A 22,750-nucleotide genomic window follows, 5' to 3' on the forward strand; every position below is an offset into this window, starting at 1 on the left:
TCCCAATTACGGAGACACATTGCAAAATAAGAGGCTGTAAAGCCATCACTCCAACTTTTGGACTCTTCCTTTCTAGGCCTTACCTAGTATGTGTTTTGGTGGCCTTAGTATGACTTGAAAATCCTGCAGGACTGAGGACTTGAGACTGCAGACACTCAGGTCTTGAAAAGCACGACTTGTGTTTTTCATTGCAAAAGAAATAACAAGTCGATATGAATTGGGCATTTTTCATCTTTGTAAAGGCTTCATCAATAATTTTCTAACCAGAGGTTCTAAGAGCTTCAAGAAAAGTCACTTTCTCCAGGTAGAACAGTCAAAGAGAGTTGGACAAGAACCCTGCTCCCTCTCCTCTCCATTTCTAGTCACACCAAGAAGGGTAGGGGATTTGTGAGTAGTGGAGAGCGCTGGGATCTGGGCTTCGACGACTTTCTGATGCAAAGATTCCGATTCCTTGGGGAGATGCAGGGCGGTAGCCCGATTAGGGGAATCACAAAGTCAGTCATCAAGTGCGAGGTTGGGGGATACTGTCAGGAATCACAGAAGTAGAAGGTGGGGGATCATCAAGTCAAAAAAGGGAGAACCTTAGAATTCGAAGGTGGGGTATTCTAGAGTCACGAAGTAGGGGGCTGATTCCACAGAGCCAGAAGTGTAGGAGTGCCACAGAGACCTATTTCAAAGAAAAGAAATATGAGTACCCATCTTCAGATGACCCCTCAGTAAGGACTGAGGAGTGACGGTGAGGTCGCAGGCGGCCAGGCCTCCATGAACACCCCACGGACAGCGAATTCAACTTTCCGGCTGGTGTTGCAGCCTCTGCACGCTTGCCTTTGCGCCACCTCCAATTATTCCACTTCTCGGGCCAGTGTTTCCTGAGGTTCGCCAGCAAGAATCCACCCAGCAATTATCTCCCTTCTCGCGCTCATGGGGGGACATTAACCACAAACGCGCTGGAAAAGAAAGGTACAGATGGGTCTTTTATTGCACACTTGGAAATGTTTCCAAGGCTTTTGTTTTCTTCCCCCATTCATTCCTGCGGGATCGCGGGGATCTGCCAACTTCAATCCGCAGAGGCTGCGGCGGGAGGGCCCGGCCCGCCCCGAACCCCCGCTAGGGGGCGCCCTCTGGCCGTGGCGCCGAGCCGAGCGCGCGAGCCGGGCTCGGCTGCTAGAACGCCGACAGCCGGGGTCCGCGGGGCCTCGGGACTGACGCCGGCGTCGGGTCCCTCGTTACTCCGCACTCGAGCTCCTACCCATGCTCCCTCCACGTCCGGGGGCGCCTGGAGTAGCAGCTACAGAGTAACGGCTGCACGGGGGACGCCTCGACCCTGGACGCACCCAGGGTCCCGCCGTCCGGCGACGGAGAGGAAACCAGGCGGTGGTGATCACAGGGCGCCGAGGTTTCCCTCTCCGCTCTGGAAACGTGGGGGGTGGGTGAGGCAGGAGATGGGGGGCTCCGACCGAGGGGCTCGGGGTGACAGCCCACCCACTTGCTTCTCGCCCGCGGGAGGGGACCGCTTCCCTCCCCCCGCCCCCGCAGCCCCCCGAGGGCAGACGTGAGGCTGTGACCGTCCCGCCTGGCTTTGTGCTGGGAGCCAGGCTTGAAAATGCCTCGGTGGGCCGCCTGGACGGATGATTGGAGGCGATGGGGCGGCGGGGGGAGCTGTTTTCTCTCTAGTTTTTGCTCCCCTGGCCCCTTTCCCCTGGTTGCCGGCGGGTAACCGAAAGTGGCGAAGTTTGACAATCAGGGGAGTTGTCTTAACACAGTAGTCACACCCACGCGTCCGTACCTTGAGGGCTCGGCCGCGGTCCTCGCGACCCTTTCCCAAGCGCCGCTTCCCAACAAACCTCTCCCAGCCGAGCCCTGACGGTGGACCCACCCCACCCCCCCCCGTCCCGGCTCAGGCGGACGACACGGCAAAGACGGAAGGAACAGCGAACGCCAAGGAGCCTTCCTTGCAAATCTACGTTCTCAGTCCCTTTGGACCTTTCCACGGGCTGCTTCTTTGGTAAACGCATTAACATACACCGTCCACAGACAGATCCCAGCAGCCGTGGGGAGAACTGAGGCAGGGGTAGGGAGTGCAGGGCAAGCAGCGGGCAGAGAAGGCGAGGGGCAAGCAGATTATGATACATTTCCTCCTATTAACAGACTTCCAGGAGGAGAGACCTCGATTTGTGCATGAAATGCATAGCCTGAAGTGAATAAGACTGTGAAAGCAGTATTTGAGGAGGTAAACCTGGACTGGTTGGAGTTAAGGGGGGTGGGTGGGGGGGAGGCAAATATTTCTGTTTGTGCCCTCCGGCTCTTCCCAGCACCGGCTGTCAATCCCGACGCTTGTTATCCTCACAAGGCTTCAGTTTGTTTGCCTGATCTCAGCAAGGTTTTCTCCCACAAGTAGAACTATAATTGCTCTAATTCTACTGTAGCATTTGGCTCATTGCAGTATTGTTGTTTTCTCTCCCTCTTTCTCTCCTCCTAACACTGCAATAACGCGCTCCAGTGTTAAATTAGCAGGTTGCGGAAGACCATAAATGAATGAAAGTTTGTTTTAAAAAAAAAAAGAAATTAAATAAATAAAACAGCAAAATGACTTGGCAAAGGGGATATCACATCACAGAGAATCCTCGCGTGTAATCAGGACTTATTGTCTTCCCTTCCAATGGCTTCCAAATTGGTCACCAGACTCCAATGAAGTTTATTTCTATTGTTTAAATATATGTTTTGAAGCGGTTAAGCATAATTTAAGGAGACCTGAGCCGGCCGGTGTGGCTGGAAGCCCATCACAGCTTTATTTATCTATGTGTCTATTGCACAATAAATTAAAACATCTCAAATGAAAAGTGTGCAAGGTTAACTCTCCTCCAAACATTTTTCCCCCCTGGATAATAACATCTGACTGCCACCCCCTTATCCCGCATTTCTTGCAAATATAATTTTGAAACTACAACGTAGAATTAGCTCTCACCACAGAAAAGAAAGGGGTTTCTTCCATTCGCCTCTTCTAGGTAATTATTATTTCCAATCCTGGGGACAAGCCTCGTTCTTTTCACCATAAACAACAGTTTTGAACACCTCTGACCCTCACTTCCGGCCATAATTGTCATTTTTATCTTAGTGATTGATTTTAAAAGCAGATGAACTGCAAACCATTGTTTTCCAGGCAGCCCAGGAAAAGAAAACCAACAGTTACAGACCTCAAAGATTAGAGGAACCAGGAGTGGTGAGTAACAAAGTACGAAGGTGAATAATATTATTACTAAAATGAAATTCCTTTTGATTAGTGGGTAAAAGAAAGTGGAGAAAGTGAGGTGAAAAGAAAGCAAAGTGGCATCTTGCCGACAGTGCAAACATGAAATTGGCTAAACTAAAAGTTTGTTTATACATAGTCCTATAGCCCAATCCCGAAAAGTCTACCTACTCAACAAATTAATTAAATTCTTCTTAGATATTAGAGGCATCATTCTGTTTTCTAAACTAACATGTAGGATAACACACACATAGCTTAAACCCATCTTCTGATTAGACACTGTGGAGATACCAGCTGATTGTCTCCCCGTGGGTATGTTAGAAAAGTTATCTTTTTCTAAAAAAAAAATAATATTTTAGGAATAGCAAGAGCCAACTGCAGATTTTGAACTTGGGTGCTGAATTGTGACAAAGATCATTTCAGGGCCGCTGGGTGTAAAGGGAGCAGAGTCAGGCCCTTCTCCCCGAAGTGAATGGATGTGCTTTCCCAATAGTGTCCTCACTTGGGAAGATTGATTAGAAAATACCAAAAATACACAAAATAAAATAACAATGCTAGTGTTTGCACCAGGTTTCCCAAAGAAAGACGCTACATGCCATTAATAGAATTAGATTTAATTCCAGGGGTCATTAAGTCAGAATCAGAAATTCTATGTTAACCTCCCCTTTTGCAGTGGATGATTAAAATTAGAATACACCCCAGCAGAAAGTCCGACTCTTTAAAAAAAAAAAGAAAAGAACAGCTGCAGAAGGGGGAGGAGGGGGACGGAAGCTAAGAAATCTTCCACCGAGTTGAAACCCCGTTATGCTCTCAGAAATGAGTTGTGCGTTTGTGTCTCTCTTTAACACCGTCTTCTTGTGGACTCATTTTCAACCCACTCCTTGCGTGTGACGGAGTGTGACTCTGAAGTCACGGAGCCACCCGCAGCCGGGTCTTGTAGATTTCCGACGCGGGGCCCGCTGGGGAGGGAAAAGCGCCCCTGTCTCTCCCAGTGACCAGCCGCAAAGACGCCCGCGAGGCTCCCGCGGCTGGAGGCTCGCTCCGAGGAGACCTACGCGTCTTTCCGCCTCTCGGCTCCGTCGAGACTCGCACCCTGGGAGTGGGCGCTCAGAGCCGGACAGGGAATGGGGAGGGAATCAGCGCGCAGAATGTTACTTTAAAGCTAAACGGGGCTGTATAACAGAGAACTGGGGGTGAGACTAGAAAAGGAAAAAGGCAGGCAAACACAGCAGATACCAGGGGCCTTGGAACAACAGAGAGGGCTTAAAAGAAAATCAATGTCAGAGAGAGCTCGGGTTCTCTTTCGCCCCCAACTCCCATCATTCCAAGTATAGGAAAAACTGGTGAGACGCAAACTAAAAGCCAGAGAGAGCGGAGACAGATGGACAGACTGACAGACACACACACACCGAGAGACACAGATCCTCTTCGTCTAGCTCTTAATAGTACTAGTAATAGCACATTAGTATTAACATTATTGATGTGCCTGTTCCCAACCCTTCATCCCCTCCAGTTGTGTCTTGAATGCTCCTGCCAAGCCAGCCTGATCTGTCTGCCACCCACCCACCAGCATCCAAGAGTTATGCAGATGTTTATGGCTGAAAAAAATCCCAGTTATGCATCCTTGTATTTTTAAATACTGACTGTAAGTGATTCAAGTATAATCCTTTGTAAAACGCTTTTCTCTGACACATTGAAGGGGTTGAGAGAGGAAAACCCGGCGTGGATTCCCCCTCCCCGGCTCCTCTCCCACCCACCACCCTCGTCCCCACCCTGCCAGCATCGAGGCCCCCGGCTATCCCTTGGGCCCTGCACCCAGAAAAAGAGGGCACCCGTGCTAGCCCCTCGCCCAGGCTCGGCACAACTTCAGTCAGAGTTGGGTCCCGTTTCTCAGCGCTGGACGCGCTGGAAGCTGTTTGGGGAAGAAGAAAAACAAGTGCTCTCTCTCCCTGAGGTTCGCTCTCTCGCCTTTGCCAGGGGGGGAGTTCAGAACTTCAAGCTTTGAGATTGGGTTGAAGCCGAACCTGGGTCCCTCCCACCCTAGAGGGCTCAGGGCTCCGGTTAGATCCCGCTCCTTGCAAGCGCGATCGGAGAGTGTCCAGCTTCAGGGTGACGGCCTAACAGAGGCGAACTTATGGGGAGAAGAGGGCAGCGTGTCTGGGGAGAAGGGGGAGACTCTCGGGGCCTGTCCCCAGCTGCCCCTTCTCGCAGCCGACACTCGCCCGTCCCTTCCTGTTCTGTAGATGCGCTAGAGAAGGCCGCGCGCCTTTGGCAGACCTTTGTCTTTAAGGGGACTTTTGGCAGAGTTGAAGACGGTGATGAGACCCTACTAAAGAGAGAGCAACCGCCGGACTCAGGGAGAGGACTAACAGTTCAAGGCGTTGGGCCACAACAGAACACTGAACGCCCCAACGACAGACGTTTACCGGCGGCCGTCACCCCGGCGGCCCGTCTGCCCTAAAGAGGACGGTGGCTGAGGGCCACTGAGGTCAAGGCACTGTCCTGGGAGCGCAACATTGGCTTTGCAAAGGGCCAAATCCGTCCGTACGCGAGCCAAGCCTCAAGGCCTTGCCTCCAAGGGAGTGAAGTCCTCGGGTTGGTGGAAGGGGCGCACGCCGCCCAAATGGCACCCACTGGCCTGACATCCGAATACGCTAGAGCTTCGGGATAGCCCTAAAGGGTTAAAGGAAGAGCGGCAGGAACAGAATGGAGTATTTAGAAAGTTGCTAGTTGAAAACAAAAAATAAAAATAAAATTGGCTCGGGTGCGTGCCTGCTGCCGCCCCTCCTCCACCGCCGGCTTCTCCGGAATCCAGTCCAGGCTTTACCCGGAGCGCAGAGCAGCCCGGAGCAGCCCGGCCTCTGGAGAGAGCCAATCAGAGGGCGCCTCTCAGCACGTGGAGGAGAGAGACACCAGAGCTCCGCGCCCGCGGCTCACTACACTTGTTACTGCTTGTCCTGAGCGCCGAGAGGGCGAACTCCGGCCGCAGGCAGGGCGGGAGCCGGCAGCCAGCGACCGAGAGAGGCAGAGAGGCACAGAGATCGCAATAATATCCATTATAACCAGCCACCTAACCCCACCCCTCAACACACACCCATCCATCCCACCCGCCCCGAGAGGCAGCCCGCGGCCCGCTTCTCTGAGCCCAGGGGAAAAAAACCCCAGCCATGAGCAATCAGTACCAGGAGGAGGGCTGCTCCGAGAGGCCCGAGTGCAAAAGTAAATCTCCAACTTTGCTCTCCTCTTACTGCATCGACAGCATCCTGGGCCGGAGGAGCCCGTGCAAAATGCGGCTGTTGGGAGCCGCGCAAAGCTTGCCCGCTCCGCTGGCCAGCCGCACCGACCAGGAAAAGGCCGTGCAAGGTAAGGCTGTGCTTGCCGAGCACCTGAAAAGGGTGCTAGGTACTGGTTTGGATGTGTGATGTTCCGGGGCCAGGGGCCTGCGGCTGTCCAACTGGAGACAGAAGATAAAAGAGGGAACAACTCTGAGGCCTGGTACCTCAAAGAGCGGTAAACCTCTTCCCAGGGGATGTCTCTCCTTCCCTCTCTGCTTCCAGAAAAAGCAGAGACCAAGCTTCGCTTTGAGGGCCCTTAGATTCTCGGTATTGGTTCTTAGGTCGTTTAAATACCCCCTTTGGTGGCCTTGCGGGTGCTCTGAAGAGGGGCGATGGGCCAAGAACAGCAGGAGCCTGGTGGACTCTTGTAAGAACTTGGTGAAGAGAAGAACCTCAAAAGCTGTGAATGGGGACTCCAGGCGGAGTGCGCCTTGGCCTTTCCTCTTGGGAAGATTTCTTTATACGAGGTGTTCTGCTTTTTTCTTCTTTTTAAAATTGTAGATTACTTGTGATCTTTTAAACCCAAGCTTTGCAGAAGACATCTCCCTGGGATTCCCCAAATGTTCCTTCTTGTATCTGAAGTGTATGAAATATGCAGCTTCTGGGTGCTATTTTTTCCTCTGCTCTTTTTTTTTTTTTTTTAGAGTTGAGATGTTTAAAAGCTCTTTTTTCCCCTAAAATTAAAAATTCCAGAACAACTGTCGTTTTGCCCCGAAACTGTTACACCCGAGTTTCGCCTTTTAAAGTCTGTAAACCAGCAGTCCAGCCGCACCGTCACTTGGAAGACAGGAGCGGACAGCGGGGAAAGGAGCGTTTAAAATAAAACTGACTTTTTCCTTTTCTTTTTTTAGCCTGCAGTGGCACCTGTGCCAGGCTCTTCCTCGAGGGGAATGAGCGCTCTGTGCCTATTGCACCCCCTTACGTCCCCACCCAGGGCTTTCCGAACCCATTTTCTCCAGGACGATTTTTCTGGGAGAGGAGCCCCCGCCCCTCCTGTTGGGGGCTGTTGGGGCCAGGTCCTCACTCTGGGCCACTGGGCCGCTCCCTCCTCCCCCGGTGCCCGCCAGGCAGTAGCCCCTCTCGCCAACCCGCAGCCGGGAACGCATGGCAGAGCTGAGGGCAGAGGTCGTGCGCAAAGTTTTCAGAGTGGTGGTGATTTTTAAAAAGTTGAATGTTTGCAGATTCCCTCTTGCCCCGAAATGGGAAGGGAAAAGGTGAAAGAGAGGACAAGAGGAAAGAAAAAGAAAACAATAAAGGAGGGAATGAAGAAGGGGAGAGGAGTGCACAAAAAGAGAAAGGAAGGGAAGGGAGAGGAGAAAGACGCGGAAAGAATGATGAGACGGGGAGAGAGAGAAAGAAAAAGTGATTTTTAAATGAAAGGAAGGGCGAGTAGAGAAAGAAGTAAAGGAAGGAAGAAAAGAAATAAAGGGAAGAGTGAAAGAGGGAAAGGAAAGGACCGATAGAGGAGGAGAAAAGGGAAAAAGAAGGAAACAAGAGCAAGGGAAAGAGATGTAAAAAAAAAAAAGGCAAGAAAACTGGGGAAGGAGGGGAGGGCTCGGAGTCTAGCGGTGCGGAGAGCGCCGCGCGCATCGGGGCCTGGGCGCGGAGGGAGCGGCGGAGGGCTGGCCCGGGCGGCGACTCTGGCCGGGACGGCCCGCCGGCCGGCGCGCTGACCGCTCTCCCTTGCCCGCAGGCTCCCCCAAGGGCAGCAGCGCCCCGTTCGAGGCCGAGCTGCACCTGCCGCCCAAGCTGCGGCGCCTGTACGGCCCGGGCGGGGGCCGCCTCCTCCAGGGCGCCGCGGCGGCGGCGGCGGCAGCGGCGGCGGCGGCGGCGGCGGCTGCCACGGCCACGGCGGGTCCGCGGGGGGAGGCCCCGCCGCCGCCACCACCGCCGACCGCGCGGCCCGGGGAGCGGCCGGATGGCTCAGGGGCCGCCGTGGCGGCCGCCGCCGCCGCCGCCGCGGCCTGGGACACGCTCAAGATCAGCCAGGCGCCGCAGGTGAGCATCAGCCGCAGCAAGTCGTACCGCGAGAACGGGGCGCCCTTCGTGCCGCCACCGCCCGCGCTGGACGAGCTGGGCGGCCCGGGGGGCGCCGGGCACCCGGACGAGCGCCTTGGCGCGGCCGGCGGCCCAGGTGGCGCCCCGGCGGCGAGTAGCGGCGCGGGCGCCGAGGACGAGGAGGAGGAGCTGCTGGAGGACGAAGAGGACGAGGACGAGGAAGAGGAGCTGCTGGAAGACGACGAGGAGGAGCTGCTGGAGGACGACGCCCGCGCGCTGCTCAAGGAACCGCGGCGCTGCGCTGTGCCCGCCACAGGAGCGGTGACCGCCGCCGCTGCCGCCGCCGCCGTGGCCACCGAGGGCGGGGAGCTGTCGCCCAAGGAGGAGCTGCTGCTGCACCCGGAGGACGCTGAGGGCAAGGACGGCGAGGACAGCGTGTGCCTGTCTGCCGGTAGCGACTCAGAGGAGGGGCTGCTGAAGCGCAAACAGCGGCGCTACCGCACCACGTTCACCAGCTACCAGCTGGAGGAACTGGAGCGGGCCTTCCAGAAGACGCACTACCCAGACGTCTTCACCAGGTACGCGCGAGGGGTGATCGTGGCAGCAGTGGCTGGAGGGCGCGAGTGGGTCCCGGAGAGGGAAGGTGGGCGGGCAGGGCCCTGGGGCTGGGGCAGGAACTTAGCTCCTGGACTCACCCCAGGCGCGCCCTCCCAATGGCCAAACCCCTGTTGACCAAAAACACCCTCCCACCCCCTCTACTCTGGGCTTGTAAGTTTAGACTGGGATGGGTTTTGTTTTGTTTTGTTTTTCCCTTCCCGAGGTCTCTCCAGTTTAATTTTTGTAATTACAAGTTTTAGCTAGAGAGAGAAAAAGAAACGGCCTCTCCAAAGGGCGCCCTAACGCGCCACCTTGGAGACGTGCGCACCCGAGCGCTCACGGTTGACCAAGGCCCCTGGCGCTGCAATCCCGGGTCCCCGCCAGACCGGGCGAGGCGCAAGCAGCGCTGCCGGCCCTCGCCGCCAGGGCCAAGCAGGGGCTATTTTTGGCCGCTGTGTGGTGCGCTTGCCCTCCCCGCCTGATGCCCCGGGAGCCTGGTGGGTATCAGTTACGCAGTTCGCAGTGAAGCTGCCCGCGCCTGTAGAGAAGGCCGTTAAAAAGATCCAAGTTCTGTCGTTTGAGGACTCCTGGAATAACCTAAGGAAGTCAGAACTAGGCAGCGTTTGGTCTGCGGAGGCACCGACCAGAATCTCCCCTTTCCATCGCCCTCCACGCACATTAAACGCAGTGTTGGTTTACTGTACGCGGGTTTACAGGGGCAGGCTTGGACCGCTGGGAGCCTGGCAGGGAGCAGACAGAACAGCTGGGGGGAACTTCCCCCTTCTGACTGGTGTCTAAACCTGGGTGTTCCTCCTGGATCCGCTTCATTCCCACTCACCCGAGTTTTGGGGGAAAGATGTACCTGTGAGATAACTGGGCCCCTGAGGGCCGGCTTAGTCATACCTGGGATGCCGGCCCGGCAGGGGGCCTTCCTCTCCCACCCCAAAGCTAAGGTCTGGCACAGCCGAGGAGCCAGGTATGGCCAGCTTTCCCCAGCGGGGAGGGAAAAAGGGATAGGAGTGAGCCCGGACTTGGGCTTGTCAAGCTCGAGCAGCCCCACCTTCGCACGAGCCGTGTACGACTTTTCAATGTGCACTTTAGTAGCCCCGGAAAGCTGCCTGCCCCATTTGAACCCGAGGAGAAATTGCTTAGCGCTCAGGAGGCCTGAGCCAACGCTCCAGGGTAGTTGTTCTAGCAATTAATCGCTAAACTGTCTCCTAACCAGAAACGGAAGAGTAGATCTGACTCGGGGCAAGGCACTAAACTTGATCATCCCCTGAGCTAAACTTGGCCCTCCCCTGTGTCATCCAGTCCCTTCATTATCTTTAAAAAAGAAAATAAATTCTAAAGTAATTGTCTCTATCAAATAGCTAAGTGGCCAACCCACTTTTTGCATTTATCACACACATGTAATTCAAAAGAAGAAAATGATGTGATGTCGCTTGGCACGCAGGTCTGCCCTTTTAGCTTTTCCAAGGGAACCAAAGTACACGAAGAGGGGTGGCTGCTTGTCACCACCCCATGCCCACCTCTTTCCCACCCAGGGGGCTAGTTAGAGCCCCTTGGCTCCTGCTGGGACCCAGGCAGGAGTGTGGTTTGGGGGTTTTAGATCTGCTGATGCTTACTGTAGCAGGAAGCAGCGGGAAGCTCTCCAGTGAACCAGTTTTCTCCCAGTCCTGAAGTTCCAGGTGTGGGCCAGGCCGGGTCCCAGGCTGGGGCAGGCCCCGCTCTTTCATATTAGTGATTGGAGAGCCAATTACTCTCGTCGCGCTCATATTTTCGGTAAACAGGTTGTAAGCCGTTTTACAGCATCTTAATGGTTTCCTATTTGCCTTAATTGTCGCAGTAATAACTGCAATGACGGGGTAGGGTTTCAGTTAAATTGACTTCCCCTGAGATGGGCAGGGTTTGTAGTGGGCACTGGAGTCAGGAGGTGCGCAGAATTTTGTTTAATCGAAAAATTACCCCACTGAACTCTTAACAAGCTTAGCATATCTCCAGAGGGTAATGGGGAGTATGACCTAAGGGGGTGAGGGGGGGGAGGAAGGCGGGGGAGAGAGAGAGAGATGGAAGGAAAGGCAGAGAGCTGGAGAGAGAGGAAGGAGAGGGGAGAGAGCATTTTTTAAAGAAGGCAGAAAGCAACAAGGAGGGCGAGAGAAATGTTTTTAGTTGAGTGGAGAGTTCTCCCATTTACTCTTAGGACAAAAGAGGCCATAAGCACTGTGTGTGCGTGTGTGTGTGTGTGTGTGTGTGTCTTATCTAACTCTGGCTTAAGAGTGAGAGAGAATCTGAGACTTGTACAGTCAAGAAGTCACCACTGTCACTCTTGAATATAATATGATGCAATAGAATAGACAACATCCTGTATCTGGGAGTGTATTGTGTTTTCACGTTTGCAGTCAAATAGAAGACACTCCAGTGTTGAAGGGGTGGTGATGCCCAGGTGTCTGTTAGACCCTAATGGAAGAGGATGCCAGCGAAGGAAGGTGGCTGACAGGCGGCTGCTGGAGCCTGCAGTGACCTCCTGCCCGTGTGTTGCTTTCTTATAGGGAGGAACTGGCCATGAGGCTGGACTTGACTGAGGCCCGGGTCCAGGTGAGCCGCACTGCAGAGAGGGAGGAAAGGAGGGGCAGTGGGCTGGGGAAAGAGTGGAAGAGAGACGGGCTGATGGACTAGGGGGTTCTTGAGAGACTCCCTTCATAAAATGAAGAGAAGCAGAATCAGAAAGATAAACCAAAACACTCCTGCACAAAATTATATTAAAATATGAAGATCTGGAAGATGGAAGGGGAAGGTTTCTAGGTTTGGGAGCCTTATGGGAAGAGTCCAGGATCAGAAGTGGGGTTTCAGGGTCCCTGAGACTGCAGTTCAGAAGCCCCCTGGTCCACAGCCCCTGTAGGAAACAATCTGCGAACTGACTTTTCCTGGTTGAAATAATGGGATGGAGCATGGATTTGGTTGTTAGACAAATCCGCTCAGCTCCAAGCAGGTATTTGGCTGCGATTAAGTCTCCAATCGGGCTTCATAAAAGCCCACTTAGTGCTAGAACAAACAGGGCCATTTGAAGGCAAAATGCTGTTTGATTTCCCCTCCGCCCGCACAAGGAGCTGGCTAATGCTATTTGATTTCCCATTTTTTATAGCAATGAGCCCACATTGATCTAATAGGGAGTGAGTGCAATGCTATTAAAGGTGTTTGCAGCCCCATACCAGAGTGCATTTCCGAACCCAGGCCCCATAACCAAAGAGACGATCAACACTGGGCAGCCCCGATGGCCAACAGAAAACAGATGTCCCTGGGTTAGGAGCTGAGTGAATCACTTTACAGTCAAAATCAAGCGCTGATAAAGCACAATAAATTCCATATGGCTCATTTAATACACAACAGCTTCTTGCATTAGAGGGCTAATGATGAGGCCTGTCCCCTCCTTTCTGTTGACACATTTCTCCATTGTCAAACAGAGATGTGACAGCAACTCTGCATTTTCTGCTCAGGGGACCGAGTCGTGGGAAAGTTAAATAACTTTTAAAAAGAAAGAGAGCGCCCCCTCCCCTTCTCCTCTCTCCCTATTCACTGGAGAAGATGTAATTAAGTGAATATGAATTATTAGAGTCCTTTCGTTTACCTTTGGGGGGCCTCAGAGGTATTAATTCAATAATGAGGAATTGCAGGGGGACATCTTGATAATTGCAGTTGAGCCGAGAGCCGATCTGTCTCTAGAAGGTTTCCATGTTCTTTGAGGGCATTCTGCCTCCACTGTCCCCCCGCCCTTTACTCCTTTCACTGCCATCGAGGAGTGGCGGGTATTCTTGTCTAGACAGATTTGGATACACAAAAGCTGCCCACCCAGCCTGGTCCCATCTAGTCTTATTTTTTCAAGTCTCTGAATTTCCACAATGTAATGTTTCTGCGATTCTCAAACAAATTATTTGAGGGCTGTGAAATATTATGGATGGGCCCCCTTTGGGCAGAATTTTAAGTAATCAACTGACTTGGATTCTCAATTTTTCTTGTGTTAGGTGGCTATATAGAAATCAAACCGAACCTAGATACCAGTGCTAGTAACGACAACCCCAGTGTGTGTATCTGAAAGGCATAGATGTCTTAAAATTTTAAAAAACATATACCTCTGGGATCATTTACATTATATTTTAATATAATTCTGTATAGCCCCAGAGTTCATTCTTAATTTTTAGACTTGTGTGCAGGCATAAACTAAGCCCTAAAAATACTAATGCCTTCAAGGGAGAAGGAGTGTATCTTCTCAGCTGTGGGTGTGATGAGCAGGTCACATAAAAATAATTTCATGCTCCTAAAAGTTATTTTTAGACCATGGTAGCTGCCACATTTCAGGTAAAGGTCTCTACTAAAACTGCTTTCTATTAACAATTAGGAAGATACCTTGTGCTGAAAACCTCCCCCCAACCTACAACTATCTTACTTAAATAACCTACTTAAACCACATCTCCAGAAGAAAGGACCGATTAGCTACGAAGATGTGCCCAGTCTCCAGGTGTCCCACACTCTGGTTTCTGTGTCCAAATATCACTGTAGACCTGATCCATGCAGTCACTGCCTTCCTTGGTACAACCTGGCCCTGCATGGAGCCCCTGCAGATAGCAGGCTGTGTACCCCACACTTCATTACAACTGCCTCCTAAACTGTATGCCTGTTTGCTAATTATCATAGGTATTTCTTCCCTCAGTCCCAGTTCCCCTCAAGCCCCCAAACATAGGGTAGTGCTCATAGGTGTTCAGTAAATATTTCTGCAAAGATTAAACCACCTCCCTGATTCCCTTTTCAACGGAGAGCAAAGATTTTGTCACCTCTTGGGAAAACCTGAAATAGGTGAAAAGAGCTGATTTGCCACAGAAAGCTGCTGTGCATTCTTCTCTTGATGGCTGTCTGTTCCCAAGAGTCATCACTGAATGCCAGCTTCCACAAGCCTTATTTGACTCATTCCTCATCACAGCCTTATGAGTAAAGTTTTATTATTCCCATTTTACAGATTAGAAAACTGAGGTTCCGAGAGGTTTAAGTGACACACAGCAAGCAAATGGCAGCGCAGACATGTAAACCTTGGTTTCCTCACTTCTAAATACAACAAACCATTTCTTAAATTTGGAAAGGAACCAGGCTAGTTAAAATGTCCACTGGAAAGGGTTCACTTGCCCGGTAGTTCCAGATGACTTTATTTAGGCCCTCTTTCTTTGCTCCTTTGGTCCCAGACGTGTCCTTGAACAACCCGAGGCCATGGAGGGGCGAGGAAGGCGAGGGCTGCAGTGGAAAAGTGGAAAGGAGGGAGGGCCCGCGGCACGGGGGCAAGAGGCGGGGACCGCGCGGAGCGCCTACCCGGCCGGAGCGGCACCGACCCCTGCCTCTCTCGGCTTTGCAGGTCTGGTTCCAGAACCGTCGGGCGAAGTGGCGCAAGCGGGAGAAGGCGGGCGCACAGACCCATCCCCCGGGTCTGCCCTTCCCCGGGCCGCTCTCGGCCACCCACCCGCTCAGCCCCTACCTGGACGCCAGCCCCTTCCCTCCGCACCATCCCGCGCTCGACTCGGCCTGGACTGCCGCTGCTGCAGCCGCCGCCGCCGCCTTCCCGAGCCTACCTCCGCCTCCGGGCTCGGCCAGCCTGCCGCCCAGCGGGGCGCCGCTGGGCCTGAGCACTTTCCTCGGAGCCGCAGTGTTCCGGCACCCGGCCTTCATCAGCCCTGCGTTCGGCAGGTAAAACGCGGCTTCGGGGAGGCTGTTTCTCTCATACACGCACAGAGGCTGGGGCCCTGGGAGGAGGCCAGAAATAGGTAGGGACTACACACATCTTTCCTGTTTGGCTTAACTTGAGATTTAGCCAAAGAAAATAATCTCTAATATTGCTTTAAACAGTGCGGATCTTGAAGGGAATGACGGGACTGAACGGCAGAGGAAAGGGTAGTGGCAACAACAGCAACCACAGAAATTGGAAGTGTTCAATGAAAGCTTTAAAGTACCATTTGAAGGCAGTAACAGCCTAGACCAAAGGTGGTGTGTGTGTAAAAGGGTACAGGTGTAGGCTGCAGAGCCGGGATGACTTTTCAACTTTTGCAAAAATCCTTCCTCATTCCCCAAAGCCTGGCAGCCAGAGGAATACAGCCCTGGGGCCAAGGGCCCTCTGGGTCCAAAGAAATCTTTCTTCTTCTCCAAACTCTACCTTCCTTGTCATTCAAGTGATCCGCTGCCAACCATACCCTCATATAGGCAACCCCGGACCCCCAAAGCAGCACAAGACAACGAAATCAAAGAAACGGTTCATCATATATTATAAATCCCTTTCTTTAAATGAACATCGAATGATGAAATTAAAAGTCTGTATAATCACACAGACAAAGAAACAAAGGAGAGATGTATTAAGTTGGAAAGTGCAGTGAAACTAAAACTGAATGCAGCTTCAGTGATCTCTCTTTGGGAGAACAAAGAAATAATAGATTCATCCAACTGCGCAGCCACTTAACAAAAAAATCATCTTGGAGAAAAATTTCAAAAAAGACTCAGTAAAATTACTTTCTTGTAACAACCAATGAAGTAAACAGAAAGTGCACTGAAGTGTAGTGACTCAGTTTACCTGGTGGAACCAGAGCATGTTACGCCCCCTCCAGGCCACACTTATTTCTTTTTGGAAAAAAAATGTTTAAGTCCTCTGTCCCTCGCCCACCACCCTCTCCCTTTCCTCTTCTCACAACAAGTGCCTTGTTAAAGTTGCCAAACCATGGCTGGAGTATCAGCTGCGACATTTGGAGAGGCTGGAAGAAGGGTGCGGTGGAGGTGGGACGAGAGGTGGAGGGTGGGCTTGGGAGAAGCGGGGGGCGCTCCTCGAGCTCAGGCGGGCTCATTTCTAATGGTGGAAACTCTGAGTTGGCCTTCCGGGGGCCGGAGCCAAAGCCCTGGGAGTTAGCGGCACTGGTGGTGGTGGCATTGAGGGTCAGGGGCGGCTCGGCCTCTGCCGCAAGTCTGGCTCGCTGCAGTGTAGAGGGTGGAAGCGCCGTGCGGGTCAATGCTGGCGCCTTCTGGAGGCGGTTTCGCGGACTCGAGTCCCAGACTTGGGTTTCGCCGTGCGCCGCACGCGGGGGAAGGGGAGGAGGCGCGGGTCCGGGGACTCTTTGGTACTGGTGACTGCACGGGGCGCAGAGAATGCGGTGCTGGCGGGTCATAGTTGCCTGGCGAGCGGAAATCAACAGGCGGGAGCCCCCATCCCCACCTCGCGGGCGTCCGTCGGGCTCTGGCAGCTCTGCCTGGCGCAGGAGGGCGGCCGCGGCGGCGGGAAGGCTAGCAAACAAGACCAGCTTTTCCAGGGTGAAAGGAGCCCCGGGCCGAGAAGGCGTTCTATAGAAGGAGTACGAAGTGCAGCACAGGTCTTTCTCAGTTTTAATCCCACTTTGTCCTTTCTCTTTTTCTTCTCCCTTTCTCTCCTTTCTCTTTGTCTCTCTTCTCTTCTCTCTCGGCAAATAGTATTATAGGCAGTCGGAGCTCTTAGTCTAAAGTACACTCCCTTCTTAAGCGAAAGCCCAGAATCCGCGCCGTGGGGCCGTGGGGTTCGGGGACTCGGGGCTTGCTTCCGCCACGGCTCTGGTCCCTCCAGGAATATCTGGCCCCTCGGTCTTTTTCCCACTCTGTTCGTTTCCTGCCCTGGTAAACCGTTAGAACGTCCCAGCCTCCCGCCCGCGCCTCCAGCTACTCCCCAGCCCCGAGCCAGCCCCGAGCCAGCCCCGGACCTGCGACTCTGCGCCCCAGCGGCGGCGCCCCTCTGGTCCGCCGGGGAGAGGCGGCGGGAAAGGCTGCACGAGGCGCTGCGCGCAGCTCTCGGGGCGTCACCGCGCTGTTTTGCTCTCCCTGCAGGCTCTTTTCCACCATGGCCCCCCTGACCAGCGCGTCGACCGCGGCCGCGCTCCTGAGACAGCCCACGCCGGCCGTGGAGGGCGCAGTGGCGTCGGGCGCGCTGGCCGACCCGGCCACGGCGGCTGCAGACAGACGCGCCTCGAGCATAGCGGCGCTGAGGCTCAAGGCCAAGGAGCACGCCGCGCAGCTGACGCAGCTCAATATCCTGCCGGGCACCAGCACGGGCAAGGAGGTGTGCTAAAGGCTTCCCTCCACCCTCGCGCCCCGGGCGCGACCCGAAAGGTCACCTCACTCAGCACCACTCAAGACCAAATGGAAACAGAGGACCAGCACACTCCCGAGACGGCACTGAGAGAGCGCAGCCGCCTTCGCAGCAGCCTGGACGCGGACAAGGCAGCCCTCGGCGCTACCCGGACGTGGCACCTCCTCGGCTGGCTGTCCACCTGCCCCTGCCCCTGCCAACTTCGCTCGAACTCAAATGTCCACTCTCTCCCGTTCTTTTATTGAAAATATCGGGGAGGTTTTCTCCCTAAGTCACCTGGTATTGAAGTTAACAATTAAAAAACCCCAACCTCTCTGCCTCCTGACACCCCACTTAGCTTTTTTTTTCCAAATAGCATTTTGGCGCTCTAAGTTGATCTTGCCAGCGTGGCCCCAGCCTTCGGCGGCGGGGAAGCGAATGCGAATCTGTAAGATAGCTAACAGTGCACTTAACGGAAAGGGGCGTCTTGTTCTTGTTCTCTTCTTTATCATACATCAACCAAGGTTTTTATATCAAACCAAAGGGAAATACTCTGCTAGAAAATGGACTGTTGAAGTCACCAAACTGTGATTATTGATTCTGTACATACCATTGTTATTAAAAAAAAGAAAAAGAACAGAGCTTTGTATATTTGAAATGTTATAACGCAATTGCACTCAGCGTGGTATGGTAAAAGTTTGTCCTCCTGTAGATTCTTACTGTGTTGTAGATACGGTAGGGTTCCTAGACAAATATTTATGTACTCAAGCCCTTTATTTAACTTATTAACTGTAGAGGCTTCCGAAACCTTCAAGATAAAGGCAATGGTACAGTACTTTTGTGTAATGTGTAATTGTTATCACTTTTCCTTGCTATCTAGTGGAGAAGTGTCACGCTCAAAATAAAACAAAAATATATGTTTAACAAAAGGAAGTGTGAATACTCTCTACAGGAGCTGAGGGGACAGTAGAAGGGCCCCCCCCATAAGACCGCGGGTGGGTTCCTGCGTCCCGACTCCCCCAGAGTTTATCTGCACTCCCGTTTTCCTGGCAGAGGGCCCTAGTTTGAATGTGATCCTCAAAGGACCCGTAGGATTTCCTAAGAAAGGTTAAGATCGCCGCCGCCACGGAGCTTTCCACGTGCATCTCGGCTCTCCTGGGTCGTGTTGCAGTGGGAGCTGAGGTCCCTGGGCCTCGGAGGTGGGGTGGGCTTGAGGGAGGGTGGGTGAGTCTACTGTAGGCGTTGACGGTGAAGACAGAAATTTGAAGCGAGCGGGGAGTCTTAGCTGGGAAGGCGAAGGAAACTGTTCGTGGAAAGTGCCACGTACAAGGAAGTGCGCAGTCCGAGATGACAGGTAATGGCGCGAGAGAGGAGCCCAGGCGGTGGCTTCCGAGGGGGCGGGCTACACGGTACACGCGCGGGGAGGAGGGTCTGTGGCGGGGTAGGGGGAGCAGGGAGGAGTGAGTGTGTTGGGGGGTAGGAGGGTGTGTGGTGGGGGGAAGAGAGGGAGGGAGAGAGTGGGAGACAGAACGCAGAAACAGTGATGGAAAGGCAGCGAGGGGTATCCAAGTGGCAGATCTTAACTCGACAAATGTCATTACATCACTTATCCAGGCATTGGGAAATGTATATACTTGTAAAAAAAAATCCAAACAACTCAGGTTTCGCGAGGAGACCCGAGCAGATTCGCAATCTGCAGCCCCCGGGCGCACCCCTCCCCGCGCCGGCGGCGACGGTAGCTTCTCCCTCCCCCGGGCCGTGCCTGCGCCCCCCAGGTGACCGTTCGGTGTAAGCCCGCCCGCGGGGGCCGGGTCTCGCCAAAGCTCCCAGGGTGATGGGAAAGGGAAGAGAAGCTTAATTAGTTTCAATTTGTAGTAATTAGTGCGCTGGACCTTTGGGGAGAGGGGCAGGCGCGGGGAGGGGGGCGGCCGCGGCGTGACTAGCGTGGCTCTCGGAGCCGGTGCCGCCACCCCGCCAGGCCGCGCGGCCAGTCGGTCGCGGCGGGGGGCGCGGACGCGTCTCCGGGCCGGCCCCGCCGGGTTCCACGCGCGCTCCCGGACCGCGCCCAGGGGAGGGGGCGGGTCCCCTCGCCGCTCCGGGCGCAGGCGTGCGCGGCCGAGGGGCAGGTGCGGGGGCGGGCAGAGGTCAGCGGCGACTCGCGGGTGGGCGAAGGCCCGGCAGCTGCCGCACTCAGCCCCGGGCGTCCTCCGCTCGCCCGCCCGGCCGGCAAGCCGCAACCCCCCCGCCCGCCGGACACCTTGGGGAGCGCGCCCGCGGGGCCCAAGGCTGAGGGGGCGCCCCGGATATCGGCCGTCGGGTCACCCGGAGCTCGCAAGCAGGGCCCGGCCCCGGACACGGGGAGTAGGCGCCAACTACCTCTGCTCAGCCCTTCCCGCCGCACACTCCTTTCCCGGGGGTTGCAGGCTCAGCAGGAACTTTCTAGGACATTCCCCGAGATCTGAGTGTCTCAAACCTTCACCAGACTCCACAGAGTCTCCTGGGGTGAAGGTCGAGTTCCTGGGGTGGACAGGGCTACTCAGGAGTTTGAGGTGGGGTGGGGACTGCAGAGCGCAGGAGGGGACTGAGGGAAAGGGCTTTTTTGGGGTTTTTGGTGGTCAATATCAATTTTCCGTTGATTTTGGCTTTTGTTTAGGTAGGGCTTTCCCCCCCCCCCCCTTCCAGGCTGCCAGTTGGATGGTGTACGAGAAACAGTACCATTCTTCCTGTTAATGAACTCTTTTTTAAGTCATTTTTTCTCATTTGACCCTTCCATGGAGCAGAAGCAAATTGCGTGAAATTACCTCCAAGGATTACATTTATTACTGGCCAATGAGAACCCCTCTCCTTGTTTTACAAACTCTTAATCCTATGTCATTCTGATGCTGCAAACAAGCCCAGTCCTGGGCCTCCTATTCTTTCAACTTTCCCCAGCTGGAGGGACCTCATTCTGCACTTAATATTCCCCATAAATATCACACGCTAAAGACCCCCTGACTTCCAGCAAGTCCACATTAAACATGTGACATGTCACGCATGACAAACTCTGAGTATCTTTTCAAAGCAGCATTAAAAGCAAAGAAACCAATTTTCTTCTCCTTCCAAACCTCCCCAAGTGCTGAATGATGGGGATTGGAAAGAGCCACTGGAGCGTACTTAGGGGGATTTTATGAGATTTTCCAGAATGATTTAATCTTATTGTGAGCATTATTAATGAATGGCAACCCAATTTGGCCCCAATATCTGGGAAAGCAGTCACAATGCTGGGAGCGGCTGACCCCCCTCCCAACCTTAAGCAAACCTGTTTCACCCTGGAGGAGGCCATGCAGAGCCCAGGGGAGTTCAGGAGAGCCCCTGTGATGGGGGCATGGCTGTTCCCTATCACCCCCAAGCCCGAATGCCCCACCACCTGCTTTCCCAGGGCCACCCCCACAGCATCTTGGGGTGAGGGGTGAGGGAGCGCAGTTTGGCCTCTGTGGGAAGGATGAAGGGAAAGGGCAAGTTAACTTGTTACATTTTCAGACAGGCTAGTCGGATCCTGAATGGGCCCCGAAAGGAAAGGCAAGAAGGGAGCAGTAGGCCGAGTAATTTCAGATGTCCCTAAGTACTCTTCAGTCACCAGCTACCCACGAGCCAGACTGTGGACAGTTAGGGAGGACAGCTCAGGTTTGTGTGGGGAAGATAGAAAGCGGATGAATTAGGGAGAATGATCACCAAAGCCAGGGTTTCAGGACTTGAGACTCAGTCTTCAGTTAAAGTCACCAGTATAGGCCTCAGCCACTTTCCCATTTTTTTCCTATTACCACGCCCCCACTGGGGCAAACACTTATTATTGTTGGTTTTGATCTGTAATACCAAGAGACAAGGCACTTGTACCTCTGTTTTTCATACCGTTTTGAGTGCAAATATCTTACTAGAATGGAAAAGTGGCTGATGGTAGAGGGAAGGAAATTATACATGAGTTAGTTTAACTTGCTTTTAGAGGAAAAAATATGTATGTGAGCATGTGTGTATGTGTATACACAAAAGTGAGTGTGTCTGAATGAAGGGGGTCTTAAATGGGGCCTAAAATGGTATTTTGGAACACTGAGTTCCACGGAGCAATTGCTTATGTATTTAAGTGACAGTGGCAGCCTAGCTGGGGGGCGGGGGAGAAGAAAAGCTGTTACCTGACTGGGGTGGGGGGAGGGGGAGAAGCATTTTTCAAAGGAAAAAGTTGTGTTGTCCCTGGACTTTATTAACAGTCCAGTTTGAAGTGTACATTTTTTCTTTAAAGAAAAGGGAGCGATTACCAGTTATACATTAAAAAATGTCATTCAGTCATTTTTATTCATTCTCCGGAAATCTTCGTAAAAGCCTGAATCATACTTCTACAAGCAGCAATTTTGTTAATCCAAGGGGTTATTACTCTGGGCCCTTATTAGGTTCTACACCACTGCCAAGCAATCCTATAACCCTCTCAAAAGAAGTTTACCTCCCTGTTATAAAACCAGTAGTGGTATTTATACTGTGCAATAATTAGTGTATTACTTGAATCCACTAACACGTTCATTTTATCTCTGCACAAAACCTCTAGTCTGCTTATAGAAAGCTTGTGCCTCCTTTGGTGCTGGTAAAGTGGTGAAAGAGTGAATTGAAGGCTGGTTGCACTTTCTCCTTTTGCCTCGCCTTAATTCCCATCTCTTTTTGCTCTCATCCAATTAGCACAGTGTATTAAGCGGTTTATCATCTCATAGTCAGCTATTGAGAGAAACAAGGCGAGCACTTTGCAATAGAACCTGCGCTCCTTTGACACCCTCAGGTACTTACATATTCCACTGTGCTATGAATAATAGAGGAAGAATGGAGCGCTAATTCCCTCATCAAAGAATGCCTTGTCTGCTGCTTTGCTCAACAACACCATTCTGATCAAAAGAAAAGCAATAAAGCTTAGCATAACAAAACGAAACCTACTTATTAGCTTAGTGGTTAAATTAATGCAGAGCCGCTGCTATTCAAAACCAAGGTTTGAAAACAGCCTCCAACAACCTGATAATGCTGCCTTCGGGATGAAGGAATTTTAATCTGAAATTTGAGGCTGGCTCAGATGAGTTCATCTATTAAACTGCTATAAGGAAGCTCCACAGCAAACCGTTCAATTAAGAAATATTTAGGTGAGCAGAGAGAAAGAGAGAGAGAAAGGGAAAGGCAAGGCGGGTTAAAGTCTGGGATGGGAGATGGGAGAACTGAATTGACGGTCAGTGAATTCTGAAGAGGATCTGGGGCTTAGTGTTTTTCATAAAACCCTGACAAGATAGAGAAAGCTGCTTTTGGAGTTTCCATGTCTCTGCATTACCTGCCAAACTAATTTCAATCTGTTCGAAAAGGCATGCTGAGGTGCATCTGTATGTGTTGGAGGTAAGAGGAGGTACAGGCTGGAGAAGGGGCTGGTGGTAGGGGGCAGTGAATTCATCCCCTTTGACCAGC

The 22,750-nt window shown here is 52.9% G+C and overlaps 1 protein-coding gene and 1 long non-coding RNA gene across 2 annotated transcripts; both read left to right on the forward strand.

The window, feature by feature from the left end:
- The first annotated feature begins 3,173 nt into the window (after nucleotides 1–3,173).
- On the forward strand, nucleotides 3,174–5,522 carry LOC108634325. The gene is made up of 3 exons (XR_001917543.1): nucleotides 3,174–3,220; nucleotides 4,761–4,892; nucleotides 5,491–5,522. It is a non-coding gene; the product is annotated as an uncharacterized LOC108634325 (long non-coding RNA).
- A 651-nt stretch (nucleotides 5,523–6,173) lies between these two features.
- On the forward strand, nucleotides 6,174–18,216 carry ARX (aristaless related homeobox). The gene is made up of 5 exons (XM_018044003.1): nucleotides 6,174–6,610; nucleotides 8,276–9,158; nucleotides 11,727–11,772; nucleotides 14,573–14,901; nucleotides 17,047–18,216. Exons 1-5 carry the CDS (start codon nucleotides 6,415–6,417, stop codon nucleotides 17,285–17,287), a joined length of 1,695 nt encoding a protein of 564 aa, XP_017899492.1. The 5' UTR covers nucleotides 6,174–6,414; the 3' UTR covers nucleotides 17,288–18,216.
- The last annotated feature ends 4,534 nt before the right edge of the window (nucleotides 18,217–22,750 follow it).

Source organism: Capra hircus, assembly GCF_001704415.2.
Source record: "Capra hircus breed San Clemente chromosome X unlocalized genomic scaffold, ASM170441v1, whole genome shotgun sequence".
NCBI lineage: Eukaryota > Metazoa > Chordata > Mammalia > Artiodactyla > Bovidae > Capra > Capra hircus.